The sequence below is a fragment of the Manis pentadactyla genome, chromosome 2 (genome assembly GCF_030020395.1).
Source record: "Manis pentadactyla isolate mManPen7 chromosome 2, mManPen7.hap1, whole genome shotgun sequence".
NCBI lineage: Eukaryota > Metazoa > Chordata > Mammalia > Pholidota > Manidae > Manis > Manis pentadactyla.
This window is the reverse complement of record NC_080020.1, coordinates 3,672,182-3,698,120: the sequence shown is the minus strand read 5'-3', so window position 1 is coordinate 3,698,120 and position 25,939 is coordinate 3,672,182. Positions and strand designations below refer to the sequence as shown.

The 25,939-nt window shown below is 44.4% G+C and overlaps 1 protein-coding gene across 3 annotated transcripts in view; it reads right to left on the bottom strand.

The window, feature by feature from the left end:
* The window catches only part of DCLK1 (doublecortin like kinase 1), a 291,499-nt gene extending 265,846 nt beyond the window's left edge, over positions 1–25,653 (bottom strand). For 2 of the 3 annotated variants that reach the window (XM_036904979.2, XM_036904981.2), the window contains exons 1-3: positions 25,501–25,653; positions 20,666–21,060; positions 6,588–6,934 (exon numbers count right to left, since the gene is read on the bottom strand). In XM_036904979.2, the coding sequence (XP_036760874.1) occupies positions 6,588–6,934; positions 20,666–21,041 (723 nt within the window). In that variant the 5' untranslated portion in view covers positions 21,042–21,060; positions 25,501–25,653. The remainder of the gene's footprint in view (positions 1–6,587; positions 6,935–20,665; positions 21,061–25,500) is intronic. The other variant, XM_036904978.2, reaches the window with a different exon arrangement.
* Positions 25,654–25,939: the final 286 nt, after the last annotated feature.

Below are 25,939 nucleotides of genomic sequence, written 5' to 3'. Positions count from 1 at the left end.
AAGTGGAAAATATTCAACTCTAAGTGTTCTACACTCTTGAGAAGGCCTGGAGTACGGAGCAGAGAGAGAAGGACTCATACACAGAGGACCTACCACATGTCAAGCCAGGACCCTTATATATAGTATTTTATCAATTATCCCACCAATATGAAGAGGTATGCATTATGATTGCCATTTTAAAGAGGAAACTGAAATTCAGAGAGTTTAATTGACTTACAAAAGGTGACACTGCTAAATGAGTGATTAAGTCAGGATTTCATCTTAGAAGAATCTCATTTCACATTCCATGCCTTTTACATTATACCATGAAGCATTTTCATGCAGAAAGCCACATTTACAAAGGTAGGTAGATACAATTCATAGTTACTGAAGGATAATTTTAAAGAGCAAGGTCCTTCAACACATATACGACATGATTTATTTTTTCAAAAACAAGAAATAATTTATCCTCAGCTTTTCGGGTGTAACAGCTACCAATAACTGAGTGCCTATCACAACACGGAGTATGTCACATGGATTGTTTCATTTAACCATCAGGACCACTTATAAAGCAGACATTAGTAGTAGTCCCATTACACAGATGAGAAAAATGAGGAGTACAAGGGAATTAATTCTTCCCAATGGGAGAACAAACACCACTGTGCCCAGGAGTAGAAAACAGACTTGAACCCAAGTCTATCAGTCTTAAAATTATGTGCTCGAAACCGGTCTACAAAAACGAGTATTTTTCCTCTATATTATGTTACAGCATATCATCTATGCTTAAATTACAGCATACCTAAGCAAAAGGGCTCATTACAGGTAAATTCAATGTACAGTATTTTTAAACTTAAATAATCAGTTAAGTGGGGAACCAACTTAATTTTCCAGGCCTGCATGGGAAACTAGATCAAGCTAGATTTTTCAGATGGAAATCTGAGGGCAAGCCTAGCTAACGGTCAAGCCCAAGTCCCTTCTGCCCGTCCAACATGCCCCCTCAGGGCAGAGGAGGTTCGCGGGCCCAGTGAGGGCTCTCAGTCTCTGCAGAAGCAGAAGTCACCACCAGGATGTACCCCGGAGCTCTCGGTCTTGGAAAAGTGCCCCAGCACACTAGATGGGGGGCTTCCGGGACCATCTCATTCATAACAGAACACTAGGGGAGCTCAGAGTTCATTTTACAGCAAATTAAAATTCAGTTTACAGAAAACTGACTTTTGCTGAGACTAATCTAGCCCTTAAAACAGACATCACAACAGGCACCCATAATTTATTACATTATCAGAGATGCTCAGGGTGGAAGAAAAGGACTTACCTCTTCCCAATTTGTGGTAATTCGTATCTGTGTAAAGAAAGGTGTAGCTTTTAAATCCTGAATATGAACCAAATGTATATAACCTAAATAGCACATTCTGTTCTGGACTTCCCTAAGTGGAGTGTCATAATTATTCTCAACCTCCTTTTTCTTTGAAAATAACTAAGATTGTCCATCATTTCAGAGCTCTAGCAAATCACGAGGACAGTTTCACATGTGCTCTGAGCTTCTATGGGAAATTTCGATTTGGCATTTTAAGATACAAGGTAAATTATCTGCATCATTTGTTTTTTTTTTATATCAATCAAAACTAAAAGGTGTTATATTCACTTTCACAACAGAAAATATATGAAATTATAATAATAGGAAAAAATCTGTATATGAAAAACAAAAGATTTAATTAAATATGCTTGAAGAAGTTAATTAGAGCTGTCACAGAAGTTTTATTTTTAAAAAGGAGAAAGTCACACTATTCCCAACAGTTAGAGAAAATCCCCTTTTACATTCCAATCAAATTCTAACACATCCTAAATTCATTCCTTCCTTTCATTTGGAAATCTCTGGTTTTCTCACTTCTGTGCTCATTAACTGCTACAGCCAACGTCAGATACGTAGAAACATATACCACGTTTTAACGTATAAGGGGAAGAAATATTTTAAGCTCTCTACACTCCAGGGGAAACCCAATTATTTTTACTTCAGATTAGAATTGGGTATTAAAAACCAAAAGGAAGAAAAACAAAGACAATCTTGTGATCTGACTGATAGATTTCTGTTGATCATATTACCATTTCCTGAATTCCAATGAACTTCTACACTAATGACTCAAATAAAAGTCTGCTGCTCTTATGACTCATTTCCAAGCATCTTTTGAGCATTAGGTTCATAATAAGCAAGGGGACTAATAATCCAAAGGTACAGAGAAGACATAGTAACTGATTAATTTATTGACAGCTACTGGGATTTCCTTTAGCCGCAGCTGCAGTGGTCTGAATTCGTATGTTGAAACCTACTCCCCAAGGGGATCTTATTAGGGGGCGGACTTTGGGGAAGTTATTAGGTCATGTGGATGAAGCCCTCATGAATGGGATTAGTGCCATTATAACTGAAGCCCAGGAACTCTCGGGTCACCTCTGCCATGTGAGGACACTGCCAAAAGGTGCCAGCTATGAGCCAGGAAGTGGGCTCTACCAGATGGCACCTTGGTATTGGACTTCCAGCCTCCAGAACTGTGAGAAAAAAATGTACGTTTTTTACAAGCCACCCAGTCTGTGGTATTTTGCTATAGTGGCAGCCCAAAGGGACTATCAGAGCAGCTGTGCTCACAAAGTTTAACTGAAATGTGTGTATGAATACCTTTACTTTATCTGAGTTATTTTTAGTCTTTTCCATATTAGGAAGACAATAAACTGTACGCTCACTCTAGCATGCTAGCACTGGTGGGTTTTAGAAAGTGCGTGATGCATGTGAAAAGTCGGTAAGATAAAAATGTAACTTCCTTAATTGAGTCTTCCCTCTGCTGCTAGTGGCTCTTTTGTATAGATCTTCAGTGTTGGAGGACAGATAAAATGGGGTCATGCATACATTTTCCACTTAAAGAGCAATCTCGGTTAGCATTTCAGTGGGAAGGTGGGGAACATTGGGAAGTGCCCTATCCGTGATCTTTTCGGTATAAGCAGCCTGCTTAAGCAGGCTTGTTTTTAAGCAAGGATGCAATGACCATCACCGAGTTAGAAGGCTTAGCGGCTCAAGACAGCCAGAACGGCTGTTCCAAAACAGGAGTCAGAGATACGCACATGCACCTCTGCAGCAAATCTGGTACCTTCTGGGCTTATTTTAATCACTTAAAAGATAATCATATTCCAAATGACCTCTGGAAGTAACCTGCTTGGCAGGCTGAGAGAGTAACCCACAGACCACGACAGCAGCACTGAAATCGAGATACGACAAGCGCGTTTCCTCCCCAGCCAGGCCAGCAAACGCCTGACTACATGGCAGGCGGAGCCCCCTGAGCGGTGTGAGGAGGCGGAGGCACGGTTGCGGCAACCTTTCACTCAGCTTCAAGGCCCCTGAATAAAGGGTGGTGGTGGAGTGATTGGAAAGGCTTTGCTCACAAACAGGCTGCTCAGGAGCGAGTCACAGCAGCCATCTGGAGAAGGTGCAGCTTCCTGGAGAATGTGTTCTATATGGTGCAGCATTTCCAGTATGTTGATTTCCTTCTCTCCGCCTTTAAAACCCCCAGAAAGCCCTTCATAATCAACTCTAAGGTCAGGCCTTAAAGCAAAGCCAGGAGGCAACAGAGCAGGCCACGGGGCAGGAGGAACACGCGGGAAGGGCCTGTGATCTCGGCCTTCCAGGGCCCATCTCCGGGTGACGTAAGTAACAGCAGCAAAGGCCCTCGCTGTTCCATGGTCTAGAAGCCCAGAGTCGCCGGTTTCCTTCCCAGGGATACATTCTGCAGGCTGCCTGGCGACCCTCTGAAACGCCACCCCTGCTTGCATATTCTGCTCTCTACTCATTTACCCAAGGCATTCAGGCTATTAATTTTTTAAACTGTATTTCCTCAATGCAAAAAAAAAAAAAAATTACTTTTAAAAGCTGTATTGGGCATTGGATTGCCCATTATCATTTTTAGATTTTAAAAAGGTGGGACAAGTAATCTTAAGGGTAACGTCCCCTTGATGGCATGTGGGCCCCAACGGCACAGTGGGCTGGTGGTGCCAACCTCCTGTGGCAGAGCCTTGTGCCGAGGAAGGCTTGGAGGAAAGGGGTTCATTCTCAGAGGCTTGCCAAGGCTTGCTCTCTGGCAAGGCTGTCAAAGAATCCTGGTCTAACAAACCGCTCATGGGGGCACATTTCTCATTTCAACAGAGATAATTTCAGAGCCTCCTGTACTCCACAAGGAACCATCTTTGTTCCTACTGGGAATTCAAGCAAAAAGTCTTTATAATTCTTTCCACTTTATCACCCAATTCCTCTGTAGCTTTCCCCATCTCCTGCTACAAAGAGAACATGTCACAATAGGGGAAACGCCACGACAGCATGATGAATGCTCCGCAAATAAACAGTGGAACACACCAGTCAGCAGAAGGAGAAAATACATAGCAGGGAACTTTCAGATGATACTCCTTGGACAAATCACTCCCTTGAAAATTCTTTCTCGGTACATTTACACCTGCTTGGTGTTTTGACATAATCCACTGTGGCACAGTGGTTATAGGCGCAAGCTCTGCAGAGAGACTGGTGCAAATCCCAGCTCTGCCATCTGTATCTCTGTGGTCTTGGACGTTCTTTCTTTTATCAAGTTCTGTACCTTAGCATTCTCATCTGTTAAATGGGGATAATAATCGAGCTGTTATGAGGATCTAACCTGCTAATATATGTCAAGCATTTAGGACAATGCTCAACACAGCTCAATCATTACTATTATACTTCAATATTGCTTTCATATATATTATTAGTATTGTCCTCCCTCAATACTCTGTGCAGCAGAGGTGATCGTTTTATAGATGTTTAACTAATAAGCATAATGAGGCTCAGTCAAATGATTTAGTAAAAACATCAATAATCTGTGGCTGAGCCAACATCTGAATCCTGGTCTTTCGACATTAAACCTTGGATTCTTTTCCATTACCCTGTATTGTTTACATGTAAACTACAGCAAAAATAGCTATTATAAAATATAGACACTATCTAAATTCCTAAAGAGAAGAAAACTATAGAGAACATCATAGTACCTAGTCCAGGAATTCATTCTTGGAATAAGCAAATGATCAGCTACAGACAAAACTTTGCTACAGTAATGAAAGCTGAGTTTTTGACTCAGTGTGTAGCAATCTGAAACCCCCAAAATTCTGAAGCAAGAGGGTGGAGGAAGATTTATCAGTTTGTATTCTTTGTTGTGAATTTTATTTTTTATGAAAACATGCAAGCTCCCATCTCAAGAAAACACAATGCACAAAAATGTAGAGCTACAGATCGCTGAGTAACTCACCACAAAGAGAAGCACCGAAGGTCTTAATGTTTGCATGTGAACCTTGCCATCTTATTGTTGCTGTAATTCACAAGCAGCCACGGACTTTCTAATTACTGATATACTGGTGACATTCAGACTACACCTTCCTAGACCTAGAAGACCAGGAACTTCATCCCTCAGAATCCTTATTCACATGCCCCTTAGGGAAAGTTGCAAGAGATGCCAAAGATCGGTGAATATGAATGAACAACTGGCAGATACTCTCTTTCCTAACAAATTTTCTAATTTGGATTATCTAAATAGATCACTAGGCGAAGAATCCTTTCATGAATAACACTCCTTCTAATATTTGTACCTATTTCTAATTCATAAAATTTGAATATATTAGCCTTCAAGAACTTGTATCAATCTTCTGTTTAATAAGATCAACCTTTTATGAATCTAATTTTGATTTTTAATATGTACTCTATACGTAAATCACTCAAATTATCCCTCAGAATAAGTTTTAAAAAGCATTTGGGCAGATCAACACTGAAAACTATATTTCAAGATTGTGTGCTAAAAATTATAATCTTAAACAAAAATATACTGGTAAACTCTGAATGACCAGCAAGTCTCACCATACATGTATCTTTTTTCTTTATTCAGCTCACCATCAGAGTTCAGTTAAACCTTTCCAAAAGTCCACACAAGATTTCAAGTTCATCTGAGCAATTTACACTAACACGTCCACTCATCCCAGTCAACTGATGTACATTTCTAGCTAAAGAAAACCCGTTCACGTTAATTCTAAAATTGTTTTCAACACAATACGTACAACATTCTGAAGGTATGCTTCTTAAAGCCATCCAGATGGAAATATTTCATTCCTTACATACACACTTAAAAATCTATAAAATTTAAATAAATCTCACTAGTGAACCTTATTGAGACTTAAAATTGTGAAATATTTTTTAGGCCCAAGAAAGGAATTAGTTTTTCCTCTACTGGTCGGAGTTTACCTCTCTTTCTCAGTCATGTTCAAGTCTGGAAGACATCATATATGGCAAAACTGAAAACACATGGCTGAAAAGCACCCTCGGGGTAAGCAATTATTCACTGAAAAACTAGAAATCTCTGAGCAATCCTAACTTTAGTCCTGTCTAACTCTATCCTCAGACTGGTCTGAGGCCAACAGCTATGCATGCATTGCCTAAATGAGCCAACTCCCGCAAACGCAGGAAAATGAACGTTTCCGATCCCCACCACAGGCCCCATCCATCTCCCAGCTCCCTGACTCTTGCCTGGAAAGGCCAGGCCAGGCGCCGACACCCCTCTCACCTGCTTCCCGTCCAGGGTGTACAGACGCTTCACCACCCCCGAGTCCAGCTTGATGGCGTCGGTGATGTCAGTGAGAACCTGCTCAAAGGAGTGGGCGGTCTTCTTGTTCAGCAGAATCCTCACGGCTTTCCTCGGCTTCACCCCACTCCTGATGATGGTGACCAGCTTGGGCCGGATGAAATCCTTGTTCTCCCGCACCTCCGAGGGGCTCCCTTTGGCCGTGGCCAGCGAGGACACTGCCCGGGAAGCCGAGGTGGTCTTGACGTTCACCGACCAGTTGGGGTTCACGTTCTTGGTGTACTCCAGTTTCTTGAAGGGCTCTATTGAGCCACACACATAACTCTCCCCTAAGGAAGAAAGAAAGAAACTCAAATTTACCCCAAGGTAAACTCATTTCCTTTTCCCTAGTCTTTGATTTCTCCTTTTCTACTTAGAAGCTAGAGCTAGCTGTGGCTTTTCAACCAACGGAAGCATGATTAAATATTAATGAAAAAGAAAGATTGTTGACTTCTAATGTGCCTCTGTCAGCAACAGCTTGCTATTCTGGGGGGAAAGAAATTATCATTCCTCCCTTTTGTTACCTTCAGGTTGGTGATAGAAATATTGACATTGAGTAGAGCTCAGAAAGGTATGAAATTGAATTCAAAATAAAAAGCATTATTTGGGACTCATGGATATTTTTATTTGCAGAAAACTTCAAAATTAGAAGTACCTACATTTGTCACCTGAGATAATTTAAAAACTGAAAATGGATCAGAAAACAGCTTCTTAAAATAGCTATGTAACGGGTAAGTTTGATTGGTGTGTGTGCTAAATATTTTGCAAAAGTCAAGTAAATCTCCAAAAGCAAGCAAGAAAACCACCCTGCCTTTTCTCCATCTGCACAGGCCCTAATGTGATCTGCACGCGATAAAAAGCCAGTTCACAGCTGTGGAGATAAAAAGTTTTGTGAGTGGTCAACTTATAAACTATAGCTTCATAAACAGACTCTAAAATAAATAATCCTAAAATGAGTAAGATCTGAGGATCTAAGTATAACATGGTGACTATAGTTGATAAGATGTATTATATAAATGAAATTTGCTGACAGTAGAATGCAGACACTGTCACCAAAGAAAAAAGATAAATAAGTGAAGTGATGTGTTTACTAAGTAGATGGGAGGAATCCTTCCACAATGTATGCATACATTAGACCATCACGAGATACACTTTAAGTATCTTACAATTTTATTTGTCAATGATAGCCCAAATAAAGCTGGAAAAAAAGATAATTAATTTTTAATAAAAATTAAATGAAAATGCTCAGACTATTAAGAAGATGTAGATCACACAAAAAAGAAAGTAACGCATATGCCAAGTGATACCAAATCATAAAATGACTCATCCTATATACATATTTCATAACATTAGATCAAAGCATTTTGAAGTTGAAAATTTTTATACTGGCTTTTTTTCTGTGTAAGTCTTTATAACTGGGAATAGCTAACAACGCTAAAAAGCATTCATGATTGCAGGTAGAGTGCCCTACGACTAATCCTACATGACCTATTTGCTTTTATCTAAATCCCTGTCCTATTCTTAAATTAATAGCACAAGCATCTAACGCCACAGAACATGTATTCACAGGAAAATAACTGAACCAGGGTCTCGAAAACAGGAAAGCACAGTTATACATGTTATCAAACATTTACTTTGCAATGTTTTTAAAATACACTCAAATGTGTGTTTATACATTTATGTCTCACTAGAATTTCTAGAAATAATACAAATTTAGGAAATCCCCTTCCTATTCACCTAGAAGATTATTACTGTCTCAACTATGCTTTCCTCAAGATTTATGCAGATATCAAAAACATATACCTGGGGCTGCAACAATAGCGCAGTTTCTAAAGGCTTTTTTAAAAAGACAGTGTGGATGTCTGACTCTAGAGACAGAATGAATAGGAAGAAAACTAGAAGTCTGGGCTCAAGACCTGGTCTCTCCAAGCATGTGACCTTGGGCAAGTCCCCTTTCTCAGGGGTGTATATTCACCTGTCAGATGAAGCTATTTCAGGGGCTCCAGGTTTTTGTGAAGATCAAATTAGAAAGTAGAGAGCAAAGAGACTGTAAACACAAAATTGCAAACAAGTGAAAATCGTCCAAGGCTGCATTACCCTGGTGGTGCAGTAAGCCTAAAAGGACACCTGCAAATGAAATGACCGTTAATCAGTACGCGGGTCTGATATTATGAGGTGTTCACTGTCTCTAACTACACAGCTGCCAGTAGACATCCCTTTGGAGTCATCTCAATGTGAGGATGTCCCAAAGGTTCCCCAACAAGGCACAGTGCCCCTAATTTAGCTGGCAAAATCCGTCTGCCACAATCCCATGCTAATCAGAGCTATGCAATTGACTGATGATTTCTAAGTTCACATACTAAGCTAATAATTAAAATCACAACAAAACCATGGAGTGGTTTATACTTCAACACAAAAATCTTTGACTTTGGAAAAAAATTAACTAGAAAAGGGATGAATGTTTAGGTTCTCACAGAATATTGAGGAATGGGTTTATTGAAAGAGAAAATAAACACTTGTCTTTATATCTTCTTAGGTAAGAAAACACGGAAAATTTTTTTTTAATATGACAACTTTGAGATGGCAACACTGATTTGGTTCAGGCAGCAACAATGAGAAGACCTGCGTTTAATCGGTGCTGCCGCTTTGAGGTTCCTCTGCCTGGTTTACCAGATTCAGAGGCTGCAAGGGAGGGTCGGGGAAGGGTGTAGATGAAAGGGACAGTGAATGGGACAAGGAGCTGGTCACCAAGGCCGAGATCGCACGCCGTGCAGGGCTGCCATTCAGCAGCTATGACACCATCCAGGAATTCAGTAATCCAAGATGGGTTTCCTTATGTCAATAAGCTACTATTAAGTTGTGCAAATATATATGCATTAAATCTTTGTGACTCCATGTCTTGCCCAAGGGTTTCAGCCCCAGGCAAGTTCACTATGGATTCAGTGAGACTGAGAAATGACAATGGAACATTCTTGGGGTAAAAGGGTTTATACCCAGCTTTATTCTCCCAGCAATAGGTCAAGCACTAGAATCACATCTGCATCCAACAGTCTGCAGGTCTGTAATCCTCCTTCATCTCTGCCTCTGCCCAGAGCCCTGGGCAGAGCTCTTTATACAGTGACCCAGTCAATAATAGCATATTGCCTACGGGTGTGGAAGCAATAGCCTAGCAGCAGGCCAATTATGCCATCAAGCAGTTTAGGATCAGGGGAGGATCCCGGCCATAGGAACTTCCATTTTCCCCCACAATCCACATTCTGGCTATTTTTATTATAGCCATAATTCTGAACTTCTCTCCACCACTAGAGACATGGCCTCTGTCTTAACTCAGTTAAAGTTTATTTTCTGATTTTGTAAAAAACAGCTTTTCAATTAATGTGCTAATATCACTGATGGCTATAAATTAACAAATGTTAATTGTTCTGTTTGGGAAGAATACATTACCTTGTCTTGGTCAAATAGCTCTGGATACCATGTTTAATCCCTTAATGAAGCCAAGAGTTAAGAGAGATGTTATATCCTTGACTAGGTTTGGATACATCAAAATCAGTTATGTTTCATAGAGTCCTGACATGTGATGTGTGTGTTAAAAGCCACTGAAACATAAAAGTTATAATTACCATAACATACTTCTTCTATACACTAAACCATCCCAAAGTTTTATGGTGTAATTTATACCGCAACAATAAAAGTTAATTTCTCTACACCACTGTATATTTGAGCAAAACCACCTGTGACACTGTGATTTATAATAAGAAATAGGTATATTTGGTCTTCTCACCATTTCTGGCACATAGCTCCTAAAATCCTTGGAATTTCCTAAATGATAATAGCAATAAAGGTGTCTTGATATTCATAAGAAACCTCTTTCAAACCACACCTGAGTTTATGCTGATGGGGCAGTTTGGGGAAAGCATCTAAATTGGGGTTGGTTGCCTGGGGAACAAACCAAGGGGTTAGAGGGTTGGGGCTTTCAGTATCTCCCCAGACCTTGGGGACGGGGGAGAGACCAGAGGTTGAATCCGTATAATGCAGCCCCCATAAACACTCAAAGGACAGGGTTTAGAGGGCTTCTGGTCGGTGACTATGTGGAGATTCGTTGACAGTGGCTTGATCAGCACAGCATGGAAGCCCCAAGCCCTTTCCCCATACTTTGCCCTATGCCTTTCTTCCATCTGGCTCTTCCCAAATTATACACTTTTATAATAAACTGGTAACCCATTAAGTAAAATGCTCGAGCAAGTCCTGCGAGCTCCTCTGGTCAATCAGTCAAACCAGAGGAGAGGATCATGGAAACCTCCTATTATTAGCTTATCCATCAGAAGCACCAGGAACAACCTGGTAAGAGGTCACGGCCCGATCTTTGCCACCCTGCCATCCTTATTTGTCATATGAAGTGGGGTGGGGGACAGCCTCGTAGGCTGAACCCTTAACCTGTGGAATCCGATGCTGCCTCTGCGTAGACAACGTAAAACTGAGTTGAATTGTAGGACATGCAGCTGGTATCAGAGGGAACTGCTGGGATGTGTGGGGAAACACATACGCACACTGGAATAGATGGCCAGAATTCCATAGCCCAAAATTTGTTTGAAAGCTTTGGGGTGCTTACTACAGGTGGAGTGAAACAAGGACGGCAAGATGGCAAAGGTCCATAAATCGGTTAAAGGACGCGATATAAAGATCTGTTTACAGGGGGGCCTGGAAGTCACTGAGCAGACGACCCCTGGTTGGTTACCGTACTGCCAGTTCTGTGTCGGTTTATTCAAGCCGTAAGCGTTATGTTGAGACTGATCCTCAACTTGAAATTTAATTCTCTGGGTGTCCAAGATACCCCAACAAACAGCAAGAACTTCAGAGCAGCATCTGTCTGAGCTGCTGTGGTATTTACAAAAGCCAAAACACGAATATTTACTTTTAAGTAGAGAGAGATATAAGGAAAATGAGTTGAAAGGGAAAAATTAAGTTAAGGAAATAAAGCATGAAATTCTTGAACATCCTAAAATATCAAAATATGATCATTTCTTCCCTGAAAGATTTAGGTGTTTCTGGGACTCTGATGAATAGAATCACTTCTATGTAAGCATATTAGATTATTTTTAAGATACTGAAGAGTCTATGTTCGGTTTGTTTTCCAAAGATCACATAGTCATTTGTAAATGATATTTGCCACTATTCTTCGAAGTATGGTGATACATTTTCTCTAACAAAGATTATTATTTAAAAATCTGCAAAGTTCATTCTAACCTGGCCATTGGATTCCCATTATGAAATTAGAGGATTTCCACTTAAAAGAAATGTTCTAAGTCGTTACAGAAGATTCCAGTAATATGGTACCAACTCCCTAGTTGACCAGGTCTGTGGTGAGTCAGCTAGGAAGGTGTTCCTCCACAATGTCACATATCAGGAGAATCTAAATGTTTGCCCCGTTTCCCTTTTTGGCTGGAGTTTTTTCATTGACTCCAAGTTGTAACTTGTAAATTCAAGAGGTGACACCTTTTGACCTCAGTGTGAAAATGACTGAATCTCCATTCTTCAGATTATTAAAAGCCAGCTGCCCTCTCCTTAAGGATTCCTTTAAGTTCCACAGGTGGCGTATTCAAAAGTATCTTAAGTGAGGGATACCTGTAAAAATTTCATTTTTTCCAGAGCATAAATTTTCTCATTGAAAACTCTGGCAATTAAAATTTACTATTGTGAATTATAATAAAGGTTGGGAAAGACTCAACTCTATTTTGAAACCTCTGAACTGAATTAAATTGCTTGAGAGAGACAGGTTAAAAGAGAGTACCTTCTGGATAATGTATTTCATAAGCCTACCTCAAATATACACAGCAACATTTCATAATCTACCCGGGAAGTACTGGTCTAAGAAGATGATTTTGATTAAAGGGCTATTAAAGGCAAACAATTCCTCAAAGGCATTTGTGGATCATTCTTCCACAGAACTCTTTCATAATATAATAGCACATAAAAATAAAACTTACAGACAATAACATTTGAATGTGTACGTCAGGCCTGTGGAAAATGTCAACTTCTCAAACTCAAAGCAACAGAAAGACAACATAAAGGGAAAAATTGAGAGATCCTAATTTCTTTTCAATTTAAAACTGATATAACTGAAAAGTAAACAAAACTAAAATACAAAGGAGAAAACCGACTGAGGACCTATAATACAACAGTGGGTTAACAGAATGTGCAAAGCTTATCATAATTTGCAAAAATATAAGATGCTAAAATATATGACAAAGGACAAAATCAGAACTAAATAAAAATAGAAAATAGCATTAGGGACCTTACGCATTGATAACAACTGTTTTTGGAAGGCAAAATGGAAAACTGCGTTTGGAGCGATGAGAAGGTTTATTCTCACTGCTCAGGTTTCTCCTAAGGAAATAACAGAACAACAAAGAACAGAATTGCAACAAATACATACAGCCTTAGCGGTGAAACCTACAAATTTAAAACAAAGTCCTAAGTCCTCAATAGTTACAACACCTGAATGAGCCAGCCTGAGGGGTGAAAAGAACCCTAGTCATGAGCTCATCTTCCAAGAGTTTAGAAAGCAGGATGTGTATGTGGAAAGATTCCACCACACGCAGTAAGTGATCATTGCTAAATAAGCGGTCCAGGCCAACCTGATTCCAAGAGAAGGGAATCATTTCCCATTTCTCGTGGAGATCGATAAACAAGAAATGAAATTCATGCTGGCCTCGGACGCAAGGGTGCCATGGGCAAAAATGAAAGAGAACAATGTTTCAGATAAAAGTAAGTGATAATGTGCTCTTGCACAGTTCGGTAAGGGGATTGTCTGTGAGATATTAATATGTCTTTCTCAAAAAATAAAATAAAAATGGTTCCACAGACAAACCAGTTAGAGGGAGACTGCAGTCGGCAGCAAGGTCAAGATTTTTATTCCTGATCAGACCTGAGTTCTAGGGTGCTCACCCTGGCTGCTGTGTGAAGGATGGGCTCTAGGTGGGACATGGGGAGACAGAAGTCAGCATGCCATTCAGAAAGCTGTTGCAACAGACCGGGAGAGGACATGGAGAGCTGAGCTTTGCACATTTGCAGGGGTGCGAGAGAGGAGGGGATGCTATGAGGAGTCCTTAGCAGACACGATCAGTGGACTAGACTGCAGAACTGGCCATTGATCAGATGTGGGTCCCAAGGGAATAAGCGATGACAACACTGAAATAAGACACTGAAACTTCTATTTTGTCCGACTTCTCATATACCACGATTGGTAGAATCAGAAGGGAAACAGGTATGGATTAGACGGTAAAGAAGGAACTTAACTTGGTGATGCACATATGAATCTGAAGTTCCCAGGAGCCAACCAGTGGGACATGTGCAGCAAGCATGCAGAAACACAGGCCTGGACTTGCGGAGGAAGGTGCATGCGGCAGCTGCAGCCATGGAAACTCCAGACAACCCTCAGGGAGAACACAACAGCTGGACAGACAGAGTCCAGGGCAACACCACTACTTAAAAAGTGCCCAGAGATGGAGGAGCCACAGAAGGGGACTGGGAGAAATCAGGTGCCTGGAGCCGTGGACACCAAGGGGCAGCGAGTGTGCAGCTGGGAAAGATCCAGACCTCAGCATTCAAAGCCTCGGGGACAGCAGCAGGGCAGCAAGCATAGGGTGTCCTAGGGGACCACTGGCCTGGCACACATGGCCCTATAATGGCCAGTTCTGTTGGGTAGTGATGCCAAACTGCTTTGATTCATTCATCCATCCCTTGTCCTCTCTTTTTTCTCTCTCTCTTCCAGTGATATTTACTGAGTACTTGCAACTATCATGCTAGACAGTGAGGACCCCAGGGGCTCCCTGACTTCAAGAGACTTTGATATAAAATCAATAAATATATACAGTGTAATGATGTCAGTCCAGGGGTTGAAGTATGATTGGAAGTTGAGGAGGCACAGACAGCAAATACGGACCTATCTTCTCATGGAAAAGCTCTGGGCTGGAGAGGTCAGCAAGATCAAGGCAAGAACGTTTTACATTGCGGGAGACGTGCCATCTATGGCCCGAGGGGAAGAGTGGAGAGGTCATTGGCAGAACAGGTTATGTGACTGTCTGCCTTGTGCAGGTCCTGTTCTAACCCATACTGCGTCCTCACCACAACCCCACGAGCTCAGTCTTCACACGTCACAGGGCAGCCCAAGAGGCACAGAGGGAGGCCACGGGCGAGGAAAGGTGAAGGGAACTGGCTCCAAATGCAGGTGGTCGGGCTCCAGAGCTATGAGCTTCCCATGATTCCACACACGCTGCAGGACACCCACCTTACCCTCCTTAATGAGAGAAGGGAGGCCCGGAGGGAAGGGAGCAGTCGAGCTCAGCGACAATAGGAGACAAGGCCAGACAGAAGGGGCAGGAGGCAAATGACTAAAGGGAGTCCAGCAAACACAGGGCTGGACCCTGCGTGGAAGCCGGAGGGCCGCTGGGCAGCCAGGGCATGGCACAGCGGGGTCTCCTGTGGCTGGGCTTTCAGGCAGTAAAGCTGTCTGAAGACGACCGTGTGGGGCACGTGTCCTAAGGGACATAATCTAACAGGGGCCTGGGAGAGAGGAATGGGCGAGCAGGGGCAAACACAGATGCTAGTAAGAAAAGAAAAACAGACTGAAAAAGAAAAGGAGCCTGTTACATAGTACAAGAGATGCCAGGCGTCAAGTGGCAGGAATATCAGGAGTTATCATTTAATTTTTTTATACTTTTTTGCATCCTTCAAAATGTTGTTCAATGCTCACTGCAAAAACATGTCACTCCTCTAGTACAAAAAGTAACATAATTAAAACAGCTCAAGGAGAACTTGAAAACTATAATACTGGTCATAGGGAGAAAAGAAACTGAAGCCATGTCTTCAGGAGAATCAGCACAACTTGGTCACAGCTTGAATTTGAGGGATGAAAAGAAGAAGTCAAAGGTGATGTTAAGCTAGAGGGGGATGCCATTTAACAAGATCCAAAATATCAGAAGAGGAGTGAATTCTGGGAAAGAACGAGGTCATGTTCACACACATTGAGTCTGAAAGAACTAAAGGCACAGGGTTTCAGTTCAATGCATCCAGGTGGTTGGAGTACAGAAAAAAAGATGTAATTTAGGAGTAATCAGCCTTAAAAGAGCAGTTGAAACAATGGGAGTTGATGACATCATAGTAGATACTGCAAACGCAGGAAAGAGAAGGTCACTTGTATTTAAGGGTGAGCCTGTGCTTAGGGGACAGCAAAGTGCACAGTGCAACAGAAAATCACCCTTCGAACACCACAGTAATAACCACTACAGGCAAAATCCACCAGTAACTGCCAAAACTCATGGGCAAAAAGCTTAAGGAGAAACAAGGTATATTTATGGAGCCTCAAAGTTTCCCCCCAGAACATTAATTAACTGCAAAGAGGGAAAGCCATAACTGTACAGTGACAATGACTGGCAGACACCCCCTTACCCAGCTGATCCAGGTGAATCTCACCAGGGATAAAACACAGTGGCACCAGGTGCCCCGGGTCGATGCCCTGGGTGGGACACATCACTTCTGTAGAATTCTTGCCACAAATACACAACTCCAGTCTAAACCCCAGCTGAAGGACATTTGGCAAAACACCTGACCAGGGCACCAAAGACAAAGGAAGACGGGATCGGTGGCCGCTTAGCAGAGACGAAGGGGGTGTGACCACTAAACGCAGCATAGGATTCACCCCCCCCCAGCAGTGGAAAAACTGATGAAAGCTAAATAAAGCTTGTTGTTCAGTTACACGTATTGTGCCAAGGGTAATTTTTAATAATTTGATAATTTTTGCATGGTTGCGTAAGACATGTCATTACAGGTGACGGGCATATGGGACCTCCCTATCTCCATCACATGCCTGTTAAGCCCAAATTCATCTCAAAATAAAAACTATTGAAAATGAGGCTGGTAGCAGGGAAAACGGCAAATTGAATCCCTACCTCACATACTGTACTAAATGACTCCCATTAAGAGCACTTTTTGAATAAAAACATAAAAATACTAAAAGAAAAAAAGGGAAATAGCTTTACAATCTCAGAAGACAGAGGGCTCACATGGCATGAAAACTATGCACCATAAGTGAAAACACTGATACATGTGATTATACCAATTTTTTAAAAATCTGCATGGCAAAAAAACACAATAAACAAAGTCACTAGACAAAGGGCAATCTAGAAAAAATACTTCCAATTAACATCACAAAGGGCTAATATCTTAAAAAATCTCATAAGCCCGTAAGGCAAGACCACAACCTGGAAGAATAGATGGAGCACAGAGGGTCAGAGGATTTTTAGGGCAGTGAGACCACCCTGTGTGACACTGCAGTGGCAGAAACATGCCGCCACGCCTGGGCAGGAACCTGCAGAAGGTGCACCACAAGGGCGAAGCCCGATGCAGACTGCGGACTTCGGTGGTAATGACCCGTCAGCGTAGGTTCATCGGTTTTAACAAATGCACCCCTCTGGTGATAATGGGAGAGGCTGTGCATATGTGCAGGCAGGGGCCACACGGGAAATCTCTGTATCTCCTGCTCAGTTTTGCTGTGAACCCAAAGCTACACTAAAAATAAAGTCTATTTAAAAGTGGGGAAAGTGTATGGAGGGTAACGCCTATCCTTCAACACACCCAACACCAAAGTCTAAGCATCCAATACAGAAAACTCAACCAGTCAGTGCTTAGTATGTATAGCACATCTTCCTCCTAGGAGTTCAAAGGTTTTAATGTAACTCTTTCATTTATGTTTGCAACATTTACATAACTACAGTAATAAAAATAATGTAAAATTTGGGGAAACAATATTGGGGGAAATGAGGTCAAGTCTTAGTCAGGTGAATCACTTGCAGAAATAGGCCTGCAATTCAACTTTCCTTGTTAAGTTTCATGTTGTTCTTGAACATATTAAGGCCTTTTAACTAAAACTAAGAGTACCACCCATGGCCTGCTCTTAAGTATGTGTGTGCACATGTGTGTATAGATGCATACATGCATAAACAATCATATACATGCACACATGCACTTGTACATTTATATTTCAGGCTGAGAGCCAGCTTCAGTGACTCGCTTCAACAAAATTTAGGCATAATAATCTGTATGTAATATAATAAACTATATAAATAATCTGTGTGTAATATAAAAAAGGAATACAAGTGATCATGAGACCATTATAAATAAATTCACATGTCCCTGTAATGCCGAATTTTAGTCTGAGGTAAGTGAGAAAGAAGTTAAAAAAAAAAATCACAAGTCAAATACACGAGCCACTGTAGCCATTAAAAGGATTTAATTTAAAACTCAAGCATCATCAAATCTGGAAGAAGAAATGAGACGCTAATAACAGACACTGACGTTTACATAAAATTAGTATGTAAAGTGGGAGATAGGGACCTAAGGATGGAGATGAGGCAACGGTTTGCATTTTAACAGACTAAGCAAAAATGTAATTGACAAAGAAGCGCATCTAAATGAATTTCCAGCTATGCCAACACTAAGTGCAGCTGCATGTCGCCAGCGCCAAAGATGAGAAGAAATATCCCCCTAGAGTGGAAAAAACACTTAAATGCAGCCAATATGTGACATTACACATGGTACTGAAGTTATTGCTCATTCAATCTGAAAGGTTTTTTTTTTTTCAAAAAGTGATTTTTTTAACATCAGAATAATCAATCTTCAGTTCCTTCCCATTGACTGGGGAGAAAAGTGTTTAGGGGCCAATGGGAATATGAAAGTGTTTCTGGGAGCAGCTATGTCATTCCTGGAACTAAGTCAAGGTTAAAAACACGTGTTTTCAAGAAGCTAATACAATCAAAATTCAATTAAAAGCCACTAAGTAAACCCCACTCAGTATCTTATCAGTGGTGGTTATGAGCTCCAGCTCTGACACCTGTCTTTCCGAGTTCAACTCCTAACTCCCCCATTTCTTGCTGCATGACTTCGGGGAGACCACCTAACCACGCTATGCCTCATTCCTGTTACCTTAGTATAAGGATGACGGCACCTACCTGCGGGCTCACTGCCAGGACTAAATGTGTTCATACAAGCAAGTCACATGCTCAGAAACTGTGAGTTATCATTAGCCCCACTCAGGACAGCAGTCTCTCAGAGGAAGCACCTTTTTGTGCTAAAGAAAAAAACCAGCAAAGAAGATGGTAGCAAGCCTGCCATGATTTTGCTCACTCATGGATGTGAAATATTGTCGCTTCCCACCTCTCACACCCTCCCCTTGGTGGATGGAAATTATGGGAATAGCTCTGGCCACTTCTCAGTAAAGATCGGTTCTGGACAGCATGCTGCCTGAAGCAGCCCTCCCCCGGTAGGAGTTGAACAAATGCTTCTGGAAATGAGTGGGGAGTTAAGCCCCAGCAGCCTCAGAACGTGCTTTGAGATCTTGCCACATTTTCCTGCAAGACCAAAGGGATGGTCTGGTGACTGGCCATGCACCTAACTTTGCATCTGGGGTATCCAGATTCTTCAGAATATCCCACCCAATGTTTTATTTACCCTTGTATTTCCCAAGGTCTTGAAAAGGACAGGGCACCAAAATCAGAGCTAATGCAGAAAGATCTCATGTTCTTTCTTCTCCTTTAATTTACTGGAAGTCTAACATCTGAATAGGAGGAAAAAGGCCAAGTCTACAGGCGTCCTGGCACGGTGTCAAGTCATCGAAAGGAGATGTGAATTCCCACAAAATAAACACAGCAAACCCAAGGTCCTCTGCAGCTTCTCAAGTCCAGTCCTACTGCGACTGGCCTGGCCTCCTGCCAAGGGATAAAGGCAAGGAAAATGTGAGGACGATGCAAGTGACCCTCAGCCTTGAATCTAATTCCAGAGGAGGACAAGAGGGCTTGCCTGGGCCCACGCAGGGCAGAAAAACCCGAGCCGTCTTCCTGCAGAGGTGAAGGGGTGCTCCCCGCTACCTACAAGAGAGGAAGGACATCGCGTGCATGGCACTCCTCCAAGATCCAGTAAGACAGGAGGGCTGGGCAGACGCAGCTGGGGTTAAGACGAATGCAGGGTGAAACCAAGCACTTCAAACCCGCCAACCCTCCCTGCCCACGTGCATTACTGCATCAGGACCTAGAGCCCTCCGTCTCAGCAAAACCTACTCTCTCAACGGGATCAGCTATCCGCATTCACACCTTAGCATGTATTTGATCGCAGCTGTTTCTCTCCAAGTCATTTTACTCTGCATGTGATTTCTAAAGCGATTTAGAGGCTTTATGTCCTACTCACACGGGGAAGGTACCGAGACAAGAGGAGCTCGGAGCAGGGGGCCTCCTCTGCTTGCACAAGACACCAGGACTCATAGGCAGGGCAGCCCAACAGTCCTATTTCCACATGAGATATCTAAAACAGATATTTACTGTTAAACCCAAATTGGACTTGAAAAACTAAACCAAACACATTACTTTCTTTAAATATCCTCGAATGTCATAGAAAGACCACAATCCTTTGAAGAAAGCATCCTATTGGAAAGAAAAGCCAGAAAACTTAATCTGGGGTCCAGCATTCCTACTAACTCACCATATAACCACAGACATATCACTTGAATTTCCTGGGCCTTGGGCTTCAGTGATAAAAATAACAGGTTGGATACCCACCTAAGGCTCCTTTCCACACTAAAATTTCAGGATTTCAGTTCACCTCCTGATAGCAAAAGTTCAATCTGCATCCAGAAATGAATAAAATGAATATGAACTATGTGATTAAAGGTACAGAAATGGCCTTTTATAATCAATGTAGCATGAGTGTGAGAAAAAAATACAGTGAATTCTACAGAATTAAAACATTTTTTCTCACGCCCATCATTCATAGGCTACCTGACCTAATACCATTACGTTTTTTTTTTTTCCTTTTTCCCTACAGTATAGCCCAGCATAGTCTAAAACATGTGAGACTCACAGCAGCCACAAGGCTCAATGCTGCCTCTTGGAGATCAAGAAGGAGACACGCCTGGGACAGTGTGGAAAGCTGAGAGCTCTCCCCCTGGGTCACCTGGGTCATTTCAGAGCGCTCACCTTCCACCAGTTGGTCCAGGCCGGAAATCTTCTTGAGCCCATCGATGGTGTAGATCGTTCTCACTCCCTGGGGCAAGTTCACGTTATCCGACAGAGTTCGGGTCAGGTCGGCCAGCAGGGCCTCGAAGGAGCGGAAGCGGTCCGGGGAGATGGCGTACACGATCCCTTTGAAGTACCGGTCTCCGTTCCGGTAGAAGCGCACTTTCTTGGCCTTCTTCTCCGAGCTGAGGGTCTGCAGCGTGCGGGTTCGGTAAAAGCTGCAGTGGGCGCTGTGCGTGGGGCTGGGCAGCCCGTTCACCCGCGACCCTCTGCTGTACCTCTGCGCCTTGTCCCGCTCATCAAAGTGCTCCAGCTCCATGTCTCTGCCGAGGGACATGACGGGGTTAAAGTTGAACCTATGAGGCAGAAAAAGGCCAAACAGAGAAGCATCTGTGGTTATTTTAGGACCGTGATTTGAAAGACCAGCTTGAGAACAGCTGGTGGAAATACTGCCATATCCGAAGATATATTTAATATGAGTTATCAAATTGAAAAGGAAGTTGAGTTATCAAGCCGAGAGAAGAAAGACACTAAAGAAATAGAACAGGCGGCCCCAGTGGTTAACAACTCACCGATCAACCCTTTTGGTTAGAAACAGCTCCTGTGTATTGGCCACTTGCAAGCTTTGAGCAGCTATTATTCCTAATGACTGCAACACACATTTTGAACTATTACCACTCCCGCTTCCAGATGCAGAAACTGAGGCACAGAAAATGTTCTCCTCGATTTCACTAAGTAAATTTGAAAAATGCTTGCACCAAGAACTCCCACCCAGGTTTGCCGACCCCAAAGCCCACGGCTCCCTGCAGTGGGCAGATCGTGGAGGCGGGTAGAAAAGAAACGTCCACATGGCGGTAGGGCCAAGGAGAGGCAGCAGTGGTGGGCCAAGAAACAGGAGCCCCGAACCGTCAGACTATCACCGCTTCCCGTTTATGGTGTTCGTGCTCCCCATGGCCGGACAGAGAACAGGCTGAGAGACCCGTAGGTTCTACTACCTTAAGGAGGATTTTCCAACATGCTCACATGTCGGTAGATAGCTTCTTAGAGCCCCCATAACTCTTTTACTTACATTTAGTGCTTCAGATAAATTGGGTTAAAAAAAAGAGTAAGGAGGAGGCAGTGGAAAGAAAGACCCCCACCCCAAAGGGAAAGCGGTCACTTCCTCTTTGTAGGTTTTGCCTTTCCTTCCACAAGCCTCTCTCTGTCTTTGTGGTTGAGGAAATCGAGGTTTCAGATGTTGAGCAAGTAACATTTCTCAAGGTCACACAGCTAGTACAAGGTCAAGCCCGGATCAACACCTGTAAGCCTCACTTTCCTCAGAGCCACACAGGGGAATGCTAATCGCACCTACCGCATACCTACTGGTAAGTATTAATACGTAAGGCACTTAAAGACAGTGCCCAGCATGTGATAGGTATTATATATTTTATGAATAAGATCTGCCTTTCTGTTCCTGATCCTGCTGCAGGAAGAACTAGGAGGAACAGAATTTCCCCCTTCTTGACAGGGAGGCTCTTGCTCAGTGGATACCTACCCCCCCACCGCCTCCCCTGGTCCCCGTTTTACTTTCAATGGAGCCTGGTTATCAGTGAGCTGCCTGTGGGATCAGTGTATCCTTGCCTAGGAGTTAACTGAAAAAGGCTTGTGGGGTTGCCCCCTGCAAGGGGATGCAGGTTTGAACAGGACAGTCTGGAAAGTGGAAAAACAAACCTCAGAAATCCAAGAAAGTTTTAATGAGACCATCTCAGGCATGTTGAAATGGAAAATAAGGGAAATGGAAAAGTCGGGGCAAGAATCTTAGTAATGCTCCCCAAGGCCCTCCATGTAGACAATGTTAAGGTCAATTCAAACTAACCAAAACTACTGCCACCAAGCCTCCCTGACCTCTCCATGGCCTCCCTGATAAACTGACCTCTGATCCACTCAGAGTGGCTAAAAATCCATGCCCCAAAGCACACTAGCGATTACGTACTGAAATGCATGGAGTGGCGAAGGCTACTATTTATTGAATACCTATGTTGGGCCTGACACTATTACTCAGCAATCAGTCACTGCGTAATATGCCAAACATTGTCTTCTATGATGACCCAGCAAGCTGGGTAATATTATTGTGCCTAAGGGTGGGCACAAAATATATCCAGAGTCCCAAAGTCCTCATGAAGGGAGTTTAGATTTGAACCCAAATTCACTCCAACTCTGAAGCTGGCGCTCCATCCTTCCCACACCACACCCTACGTCCTAGGGGCCTAACCCCCTGAGGCTGTAAAGTAGGGCTTTGAAAGCCCTCAAGCTACCCAGCCCTGCAACCTTGGACAGGCCAATTAACTGCTAAGGATCTGTCTACAGATGGAGGAGGCAGTGGTCCCCAGGCCTCTAACAGCCTCACCTGCTCATGATTCCACAGCTGACCCCACAGCGGGGCAGGGCGAGCGGCAGAGTGTGATTTAAATTTGCAGGGATGACGAGCTCAGTGCATTTCTTCCCTCCAAATATGAAAATTACCACCTGCCTCTTGATAACTCCTAATAGTCTAAATGTGCATTTTCCAGAAAAAGTTATACCATATATAGGTAGGTGTGAATGGGTTTCATTGGTTTTGAAGTTAGATAGCAATTTGAAGTTAAAATAATTATCATGTGACATCCAGTCCTTCAGGCAGCTATTAACTGAGTGATAGAACCAATTATTTCGCCCATGATCTCACAACTGCTCCTACTTTTTGATGCATTTGATTCTGAAAGGAGCTCTTTCGCCTCCCAAAGGGGTATATATGTTGTTTCTGCCAATATCGCGCCAACTTCATCCACACTTCAGACTTTGCAAACTATAAAGGCCAAACTGGTTTTTGAAGGCTTGGTTTGAATTTTAAAAGCAGTGATCACTTTCCCAACCCTAGGGGTTTCCTCCCACACCTGCACAAACCAGAAGAAAACAAGCAGGAGGGCAGCACGGGACAGCACAGTTGTGTCACCAGAGAGGACAAAGCTAGTTCCAAGGGGCTCTTGCGGACTCACGATTTGCAAAGGCCAAATCATTTAGCAACTGTTGGCCTTCTCTAGCGGAAACAGGCTTTTAGAACCAAGAATTCCACACCGAATGAAAAAAAGATCAATTTAAAAGGGGGGAACGTTGCTTCTGTTGATTTTATTTGTGTATTTCCTCACACCGGATCATGTGCTCACCTCCATCTGTGACTTCCCTTCACCCAGCCTGCCCCAAAGTAGCCAATGATGTTGTAGACAAAGAAAACCCACATTCGAGTCAAACCATTACCATTTAGGGGTAGGCTACACCTACCACTAAAAATGCGTGCCAGAAACCACACCGCACACCTAGTGTTCCGGTATGTGCCACCTCAAAATAGGTGTCTTTTCCCTATACTTTGGCTGGCTAGGCTCTTCCGCTGGCTTAGTTACATATCTGAACCAAGCGCTCCTGCAGATTTCCCGGGCTTGCACAGGCTCCTAATTTCTACACAGGAAACCGGATAAAGCACGCAGCCACATGCTCACAGACCACAGGCGCCCAAGGGCCCGGCACACATGTATGATGGTACCAAAGAGTAACCACGCCACCTTAGCCAGAGCTCGCAGACGCTTGGGCGGGGAGCAGGGGGCCCGGCTTTTCCAGAGATTTTCCTATCCACACTGCCATGCCAAGAAATCAGCATCCTCAATTGTTCTCTGTGGGATTTCTCTCCATTTTTCAGGAACCTCTGTGTTCATCATTCCCTAGAAGAGCACATGAGTTCCGGTTCCAGAGATTTACACACACACACACACACACACACCAAGAAATAATTCAGCAGAAATGCTACCATCTAAATAGATGCTGGACCTGGAAGTCACAACACTTATTTTGCCGGTGGTACTAGGATGCAGGCGGGCGGACAGGCGTGGAGAAAGAGGCACACACATGCCTTCAGAGAGCATGCACCACCTGGACGCAGATATCACAGGATGTATCTTTTATCATGTGCTACATATAACCCCTCTTAAATTCCCTTGTGATCCGCATTCATGTGACATTTCATACTTAAAACGATGTCCTACTTTCCCTTCCCGTCGAAAGGAGATATATTTAAGAGCATTCCTAAAAGGATTTCACGGAACACCCTGCGGTGGGGCCGCTGGGCGCGTGAGCACCAGAACGTGGACACCCATTCACAGGTGCGGAGGGAGGGGACCGGGTCGAATGAAAGCCTTCATGTGCCCCATCTCCGACCCTCACCTCCCTGCCGAACCAGCGACGCCTGCGCGCAAACCTGGTTCTCCAAAGCAGCCTCTTTTGTGGGGCAGGGCAGGGCTGTGCGTGCGCTCCCACTAGCAGGAAAATGCCATTTCCTCTCCGCAGCCTTTGGGCGCTGCGGGTACTCATTCGTACATGCGGCTGCCTCGTGGCCCCCGAAGGAACTTGAGACCCGCACACGTACTCGGACACCCACACCCCGGCCCCCCGCGCCGCACAGCGCGTCCCGTCCTCGGGCGCACACACAATAAGGGGCCTGACGGGCCCCTCCTGGGCGCAGACTTGGTCCCCGCTCGGCGCGCGGCTCGCACAACGATCCCCCCGCCCTGCTCTCCGTCGCCGCCACCGGCCCCGCCGGGACCCGGGGGCCCGCGCTCCCGACTCCCAGACAAAAGGGGCAGGTGCCCGCAGCCCCCGGGGCCCCGGCCCACCGGCCCGGCTGGAGCGCGGCGCCTCCCGAGGAGCGGCGGGCGGAGGGCGAGGAGCCTCCCCGGCCGGCCTCCCGCAGCCCCCCACCCCGCGCCCCCCAGGGACGGCTCCCCACGCACCGCTCTGCGGAGACGCCGCCGCTGTCTGTGGCCGCGCGGGGCCGCGTCGCGGGCTGTCCTCGCCGGCGGGGCGCGGCCGGGGCTGCGGGGCGGGGCTGCGGCCGCTGCGGGGCCGGGGCCGGGCTGCCGCCGCTGCTGCCCGCACGCGCCTGGGCCGGGCCTCGGGGACGGCGGCGCTGCGCGCGGTCCTGCAGCCGCGCTCCCGAGCAGGGCGGCGGCGCCGGGCGCGCGCCCCCTCCTGCGGCTCCCGCGGCCGCCGCCTCCTCCGCGAGCGCGCCCGGCGCCCCCGCCCCCCGCCTCCCGCGCGCTCCCCGCAGCCTCCTCCGCGCAGCCGGCCGCGGCAACGCGCCGGGCCCCCCAGCCCCAGGGGCGCGTGTCTGGGGCGGCGGGCAGATGGCGCGGGGGGCCTGGGGACCCAGGAGGGGGGCGTGGCTGGGCC